The sequence below is a fragment of the Zea mays genome, chromosome 7, assembly GCF_902167145.1.
Source record: "Zea mays cultivar B73 chromosome 7, Zm-B73-REFERENCE-NAM-5.0, whole genome shotgun sequence".
NCBI lineage: Eukaryota > Viridiplantae > Streptophyta > Magnoliopsida > Poales > Poaceae > Zea > Zea mays.
In genome coordinates, this window is record NC_050102.1 from 53,053,782 (window position 1) to 53,061,511 (window position 7,730).

A 7,730-nucleotide genomic window follows, 5' to 3' on the forward strand; every position below is an offset into this window, starting at 1 on the left:
TGAGGCAGGATGGCTGACCCGCGGGTCCCCCGCGTCGGCGCGGGTGGTGATCGCTGATGGGCTGCGCAGCTGAGGAATAAACGACTGATGGGCCAGGAAGCTGTGGCCCATGTGAATAGGTGTTTCTTTTCTTTTCTTTTTCAAATTCTCATTTTCAGATTCAAACCATGTTTAAATTCTTATTTTAATTTTCAGGTTTCAAGATCAAACGAATTATGATATGAATAATACTCCTTACAGTTTGCAACAATACTATTTATTTATTATTATTATTATTATTATTTATTCTTCTCTCTATTGTTTAATTATGGAAGAAAGGAAGGACTTTATGAAAATTTCCTTTCTCATTTTCTGTTTTATATTTACATTTCTAATTTGAGCTCAATTTATGTTATGTTTTATTTATTCAAGTAAAATGCATCACAAAAATGATATCAGCATGAGATGCACAATTCTTTACTTATTTATTGGTTACTTGACTACTTTAATTCCCTTAATTGAGTATGCACTAGACAATAATCAACTCGGTCCCAAATCATAAACAATCAAATATACTTAGTTTTTTTATCTCTTTTTATACATATTTTGGGCTTTACAAGAACCCGAACCTGAAAGCTTTTCCTACTAGAGTCCGTGACGCTGCATGCACACCACATTGCCTAGCATGGATTGCATCCAGTAGCTGCTTCCCAGTGGCCGAGTGAATACACTTCATGAGGACTCCCCTTGCACCTCTTCTGTATAGTAAGACCCCTACAATGGTGTAGTGGGCCACTGTCTCGCGATGCGCTCCGCCGCAGCCTTGTCATCCGATTCTTCCTCATTTCTTATGTATCTGATGATTAGCTCTCTCCAGTCGTTGGGATCTACTTCTGCCTGACTTAGAACGTGGCATTCCTCCATCTAATCTGTGGTGACATTTGGTTGTTGTATTTCTTGGACAAAAACCCTATGTGGAACTTGGGCCCGACTGGACCCCAACTTCGATAGCGTGTCAGCCGCTGCATTGCGATCCCTTTCCACATGGTGGAATTCTAATCCTTCGAATTTGTCCTCTAGCTTCCGTACCACTGAGCAATATTTGTTCATTGAGTCGGTTGAGCAATCCCAGTCTTTGTTTACTTGGCTTATGAGCACCAGTGAGTCGTCGTACACCATTAATATCTTGATGCCGAGTGAAACAATGATGCTATTCCATGGACCAGTGCGTCGTACTTTGCGGCGTTATTGGATGCTGGAAACAGGAGCTGGAGTGCGTACTTGAGTTGCTCACCTCCAAGAGCGATAAAGGGAATCCCTGCCCCTGCTCTTTGCAGTCTCAGCGAGCCATCGAAGTACATTCTCCATATTTCAGCAACTTCTCGGCTTTCCAGGACCTGGTGTTCAGTCCACTCTGATATGAAGTCGACCAGTGCCTGAGTCTTTATTGCCATGCGAGGTAGGAACTCTATATCATGAGCTCTGAGTTCACACGCCCACTTGGTTGTTCTCCCAACATCTTCATTGTTGTGAAGAATATCGCCTATTGGAAATCCTGTGACTACTATGACTTTATGGTAATCAAAGTAGTGTCGGAGCTTGCGAGCAGTTAGAAGTTGTAAAGCCCAAAATTGGTAGAAAAAAATGATGATAATTATAATAAAATAAATAGACAAATATAGTTATTATAGTGCTTTGGAAATTAGGGAATGAGAAAATAAATTTGTAATAAAGTCAATTATTGTTAGAGTCAAATATGGGAAGGAGAATAATATTTTGAGTTTCATATTAAAAAAACATGCAATTACTAGATAAAATAAGATAATAAATAAAATCAGTAAAATTAAATATGGTGTTTCATATTGGGCCTTATATGGTTGTGTATTTTGAGTTTGAGCTTTGAAGCAAAATTCAAACATAAATTTTAAAAAAGAGAAAATAAAACAAAGAAAAGAAAAAAAACAGGATAAAAACCCTTGTGGGCCAGAACTCCTTCATTTGGCCCGTCGTCATGCTTCCCTCCCGCCCTAGCCCATTTTCCTTTCCTGCAGCGCGGCCCACTCCCCTTAGGCTGTCTCCAGCAAGAGCCTGTAAACGGTTCTGAACTCTAAATATAGAGGACTGTCAGGTCCTCTAAGGCTCCAGCAAGGGCCTCTATAGCGTCCTCTAAATTTTAGAGGATGTGGCAGACACTCTAAATGTGGAGGGCTCCGGCAGTGCGCTATCCGCGCTCTTCGTCCACCAGCCGCCGCTAGGAAACTTCCGCGCATTCGTACCCCACGCTGGCGACTGCGTCTTCCGGGGCCGAGCCCTCGATCCGGCGCGCTTCGCCGCCGGCATCGAGGCAGGAGGGCGAGAAGCGGCCGTGCGGAGGGGGATCTGTCGGCGTAGAGCTCGCAACCCTTGGAACCGAGGCGGCGCGACCCACCACAACCGAAGATCCAAGCCAGCTTCCCCCTGTTCGTCGCCGGAGAGTCGCCATCGGCAAAAGGCTTCGTCGTCCGCCGACTTCGTCGAAGGCAGCCGCCAAAAGGAAGAGAAGCTCCTCGTCGCCGTCGTCTTCGTCTTCGATTCGGTCCACCGAGCCAGATCCGCGAAGAGCGAGGTACGAATTACAGAAATCCTTTGTTGTTTAGTACTTATTAATGATTACCGTATTGTATTGTTCGTACTCGGTGGTATGGATTAGGGTTTGTGGGATGTTTAGGGTTTACGATCTTGAGCATTCTAAATAATGCGCTTCAATTTCATGGAACAATGGCTTATTGTTCTGTCCGGATGCATAAATTTAGACCGCATTTGCGGGATCCATTTCGGGTTTGGGGGGGTTGTTCGTCCCCTAAGATTCGGTTCTGTCCAGATTCAAATTACTGAACAATAATTTTGTATGCGACCATGGTACCCTAATCTGCAAATTTATAACAGGTTCACATAGATGCAATATATAACAGGTAACCTAATCTGCAAATTCTAACTGTGTACTCATAGTTTGGAATACCTTCGATTGAGTAGTTCGTAACATACGTAAATTGTAGTCGGTGTTAACTAATTCAACACTGTGTTTGATGTAGCCATGGATTCGGAGAACGAAAAGCTCCGTAAAGCACTGGCTACTCTGCTCAGAGTTGTTCAAAAGCGTAGTTGTGACATCGTTGATGTCGTCACATCAGCCTTCCAGCCTTTCAACTCACCTTTGGTCGACGAATTGAACCGAGCACTAGTTGAGATTGACGACCTCGTCAAGGATCTTGAAGACGTAGCAGTGCAAACTCAGTGGGAGGTAGAAAATATGGCTAAGAGTGAAGTGAAAGAACATCCACAACAAGAGGAAGCAGTAGAGGACCTTCTCATACATGATGGTTCAGAAGACGAGCTACTGATAGACGAAGAGTCACCAATTAACTATGAAGACCTTGTGGGCTACGACGATGGTCGTGACTACTCAACCGACGACACATATCCGTACTAGTGTTCTAGGTTAAACTTCAGTAGAAGTATTGTAGCATGTTTAGGTCTATGTTCAGCTGTAGTTGTCGGTTGGTATGTTCATGCTTTTGGGGGAGTTTAATGTTCTGGTCTATGTAAACTGAATCCGGTTCAGTTACTACAATAATTATTGTGTTATGTTGGACTATGTTTGCCTTACTTTATACCATGTTACATGATGACTACATGCTCATTTATGTCATGTTTGATCTGCCTGTATTCAATAGAATGGGTAGTGATTGGAACCAGGTGATGTCTCAATATGGAAGCTTCCTTAGCCAGATTGACGAGCAACCTATCGGAACACAATATTCTGAATTTCCAGTTGATGGCCAACCCGAGGGCTCAAGAACACCAGCTGTTACTAAAAAGCCAACTCAAAGAACTAAGCTAGCAAACTTCACTGCTGAAGAGGACACAAGGGTATGCCATGCATGGCTTGCTGTTAGTTGCGATCCCATTATTAACACAGGCCAGAAACGTCAAGGATTTTGGAGTAGAATTACTGCAGCATACAACTCAAGATGAGGAACATTGCCAGAAAGGTCCACAAAATCTTTGATGAGTAGATGGGATACTATCAAAACACAGTGTTCCACTTTTGCTGGATACATGATGGCAGTCCTCCGACAGAATCCTAGTGGACTCAGTGACGCAGACAAGGTACATCTTTCATGTAACATTTTGACATCAGTATTTAGAGGTTTTTTAGTAGGTTCATGTTGTAACACTTTCTTATGTGTGGCAGACATCACTGGCAGCTTCTAGGTTTGCAGCAATTGAGAAGAAGCCTTTCCACTTTTTACACTGTTGGGCTATTCTTAAGGACCAACCAAAATGGATGGACAACCACATGGGTCAACAACAACAGCAAGCCAACGCTAATCCCACACATTCCAACACTGTCGATTTGGATGCTGAAGAATCTGTACCATCAAGCTTCACATCGAAGAGGCCCCTTGGTCGAGATGCTTCGAAGGAAAAGGCAAAGAGGACTAAATCTGTGGACACATCTTCATCAGATTCTGAGTTTATGACACGCATGGGTGATCTTTCTTTGGAGCGCCTGTCAGTGTACAAAACAGCTGTTTCAACTGAGGAAAAGAAGTTGGATTCAATGAACAGAAATGAGAGGCAGAAATTGCTCCTAGAAAAGAAGAAGCTGAACCTGGAGAAAATAAGGCTAGAAAGGCAGAAACTAAAGGAGGACAAGGAAGAGGAGATAATGATCTTAAGCATGGATTTGAGCAAATGTAACCCTCTACTCCGCCAGTACTATGAAGCCAAGCAACAAGAGATACTGGCAAGGGTTACTGGGTCTACTTCATCTGGCCAGTGAAGGTTCATTACTTACTATGTTTGTTTGTCATTTATGAATGAGGCGTACTCGGACTTGTTACTGTGAGCTTGCTGTCGTGAGACCCAAATCTGGTTTGTACCAGATTTTGTTTTACGTCGTGTTTGAACTATTTGTTTTGAAGTTATTGTTTTGAACTATTTGTCATGGTTTGTACCTGAATGTTTTACTATATGTGTTGACGTATTTGGGTTCATGATCTGTGAGCTTGGTGCAGTTTATGTTTACCATTTGTACACACATGTGCTTGCATGACAGTAGTACTCCTTGTTATTGAATTCAAACAGCAGCATGAGACACTACGACACTTCAACACCAAGACACACAGTACACACACTTGATAAGAACAAACATGACACTAACACAGACAGTAGAACAATGTAAAGTAAACAAAGATAGTTCGACAGTACATACGAACAGCCATGACAGAACTTGTTTCATTGCATCCTATGCAACTCCGGATCCATGTCGCGCCCAGTGATGGTGTATCAGATCTATCTGAAGCTGAGTATATTTGTTGCGGTCTTTCAGTTGGTTGTACCTTTGATTGACGAAGTCGTTGCGCTCTTCCTGTGAACCTTGAGTTGTGTCTGCCACCACTCCGATGTTTTCAAAGGTTGTGTTCAAAGACAATGGACCTTCGTCTTCTACTATCATGTTGTGCAATATTATGCATGTTTTCATGATGTCCCCAATGTGTTCAGGACTCCATCCGTATGCAGGTCCACGGACCACACCCCATCTCTTCTGGAGTACACCGAAAGCTCGTTCTATATCTTTTCGAGCAGACTCTTGAATCGTTGCAAAGTGTTGCGTTCTAACGTCATAGGGGTTACAGATTGTCTTGACAAATGCGGGCTAGTCAGGGTAAATCCCGTCTGCTAGGTAATATCCCATATTGTACGTGTGACCATTCACAGTGAATGAAACCGGAGGTGTGTCACCGCTAAGATGCCTTTCGAAAAGGTTTGAACGGTGAAGAACATTTATGTCGTTGCAACTACCTGGCAGACCAAAATATGCATGCCATATCCACAGGTCATACGACACAACAGCTTCCAAGATCATGGTAGGATGTTTACCACGCCCTGTAAACATCCCCTTCCATGAACTTGGGCAGTTACGCCACTCCCAATGCATGCAATCAACACTACCAAGCATACCAGGAAACCCACGTGACTCGCCAACTTGGAGAAGGCGTGCGATATCTTCTGCATTTGGTGCACGGAGATAATAGGGAGCAAACGCGGTTTGGACGGCCGTGCAAAAGTGTTTCAATGCTTCATGAGCAGTAGATTCCCCAATTCGTACGTATTCGTCAACGGCATCAGCCGGAATACCGTAAGCAAGGATTCGAACAGCAGCAACAACTTTCTGTAGAGCAGAAAGACCAATCTCACCCGCACAATTTGGACGCTGAATAAAATATGGATCCACTTGTTGCACAACATCAACAAGGCGCTCAAAGACATGGCGATGCATGCGGAACCTACCATACAATTCATGTGTCATAATAGGGGTCATGAAGTTTTGTACATGGTAAAAAGAATGTGGTAATTGTAAATACCTCCTACGAAATTGAGCATCCGTGTACACCGGGTTCGCTCCAAAGTAGTCCGCTCGGATTCTTGCATCGCCGCTCATGTGATCACGATGAATCCTAACACGCCCTGGGATCGAACCACCATGACGACGCTCATTGTGTGCACGTCGCCTCCTATTGACCATGTGCCTCGCCAACTGCAACTCTTCTTCTTCCTCTTCCATTTCTTCCATCAAGCGCACAAGAAAATTGTTTTCTAAGTAGGGATTCATGGTTGTGGACTTTGGAAATGCAAGGTCGAGTGAAGTATGGAAGGCTCACTTCGTATTTATAAAGGAAGTACGCTTTGGATACAAGCCATTCGCTTGTCGTGCAAGGGAAGCTAGGCTATGGCTTCTCGAAGAAGAGTACTGACTTACGGTGCAAGTTTGTCCATTTGAAAACATATTTTGGCAACGATATTATACTATGTTGCGCGTTACCAACAACAATTACAGAACATCAAAACAAGCAATGTAATTATTATTGATATTTCGAATTTATTGGTTTAAAAATTAATAAATACAATTTTTTCGTATAATTTATATAGTGTCAAATGAGAAGAAAACAAAGAAAAATGTAAAAGAAATGGAAAATGTGAATCTGTTAACACTGTAGCTTTAGGGGACGTAATTTAGAGGACGCTGCTGGAGACGGAGAATATATAGAGGACAGAATCTTTTAGAGTGTTCTGTAAAGTACAGAGAATATTCCTTTAGGGGACGAAATTTAGGGGACGCTACTGGAGACAGCCTTAATCCCGCATCGTGCACGCCCTCCTCTATTCTATCCACCACCACGCGGGCCCCGCTTGTCAGGGAACACCCTGTAGCTCTTCCCCAGCGAACCAACCCCGTATTCCTCACCTGTAATAGTGCCTCGCCGAGTTTCTCTCCATCTAGATCTTCGCGGGGTTCGTGCGGACTCGCCCATCCTTGGGACTATATAATCTAGAGCATCGCACGCCCCCATAGCCCCTCAAATAGGGATCCCATCGAAGCTCACCACCACTAGGATTCGTGCACCGGGCCGCCGCTGTGGGGACAGGGCCATGCCGCCATTCGATGTCCCGGCGATAGTCTATGGGACTCGCATGAGCTCACTAATGGTGTACATAGAATATCCGGGTGTGGGGGTTCTCAGAGCATCGTGAATTTCTCGCCGGGCTTGTTGGTGCCGCGGTGCCGCACCACGCCGTGGGTAGCAATACTGGCACCATCGTCGCGGTTAAGATCACACTGACCAACTTTGTTATTCCCTTGACTGCGTGTAGCACCCATTAGTTCACGAATTTAGACATCTAGGCACCAGTCGCGGTCACGCCGG

At 44.0% G+C, this 7,730-nt stretch overlaps 3 protein-coding genes across 3 annotated transcripts; 2 read left to right on the forward strand and 1 right to left on the reverse strand.

The window, feature by feature from the left end:
* Positions 1-2,419: 2,419 nt before the first annotated feature.
* LOC103632374 (uncharacterized) lies at positions 2,420-3,711 on the forward strand. The gene is made up of 2 exons (XM_008654190.3): positions 2,420-2,584; positions 3,051-3,711. The coding sequence occupies exon 2, from the start codon at positions 3,053-3,055 to the stop codon at positions 3,446-3,448; it is 396 nt and encodes a 131-aa protein (XP_008652412.1). The 5' UTR covers positions 2,420-2,584; positions 3,051-3,052; the 3' UTR covers positions 3,449-3,711.
* On the forward strand, positions 3,693-5,019 carry LOC111589763 (uncharacterized). The gene is made up of 2 exons (XM_023300659.2): positions 3,693-4,128; positions 4,214-5,019. Exons 1-2 carry the CDS (start codon positions 4,027-4,029, stop codon positions 4,802-4,804), a joined length of 693 nt encoding a protein of 230 aa, XP_023156427.1. The 5' UTR covers positions 3,693-4,026; the 3' UTR covers positions 4,805-5,019.
* A 47-nt stretch (positions 5,020-5,066) lies between these two features.
* Positions 5,067-6,647, reverse strand: LOC103633880 (uncharacterized). Its single transcript, XM_020541185.3, has 2 exons — positions 6,390-6,647; positions 5,067-6,311 (listed from the first exon to the last, which is right to left on the reverse strand). The coding sequence occupies exons 1-2, from the start codon at positions 6,635-6,637 to the stop codon at positions 5,681-5,683; spliced, it is 879 nt and encodes a 292-aa protein (XP_020396774.1). The 5' UTR covers positions 6,638-6,647; the 3' UTR covers positions 5,067-5,680.
* Between the last annotated feature and the right edge of the window lie 1,083 nt (positions 6,648-7,730).

What these genes read in the sequence shown, in the direction of transcription:
- LOC103632374 (XM_008654190.3), top strand. Translation starts at nt 3,053, where the DNA reads ATGGATTCGGAGAACGAAAAGCTCCGTAAAGCACTGGCTACTCTGCTC.
- LOC111589763 (XM_023300659.2), top strand. Translation starts at nt 4,027, where the DNA reads ATGAGTAGATGGGATACTATCAAAACACAGTGTTCCACTTTTGCTGGA. An exon ending in GACTCAGTGACGCAGACAAG is followed by an intron (nt 4,129 to 4,213) that starts GTACATCTTTCA and finishes TATGTGTGGCAG; the next exon opens with ACATCACTGGCAGCTTCTAG.
- LOC103633880 (XM_020541185.3), bottom strand. Translation starts at nt 6,637, where the DNA reads ATGAATCCCTACTTAGAAAACAATTTTCTTGTGCGCTTGATGGAAGAA. An exon ending in GATGCTCAATTTCGTAGGAG is followed by an intron (nt 6,312 to 6,389) that starts GTATTTACAATT and finishes ATTGTATGGTAG; the next exon opens with GTTCCGCATGCATCGCCATG.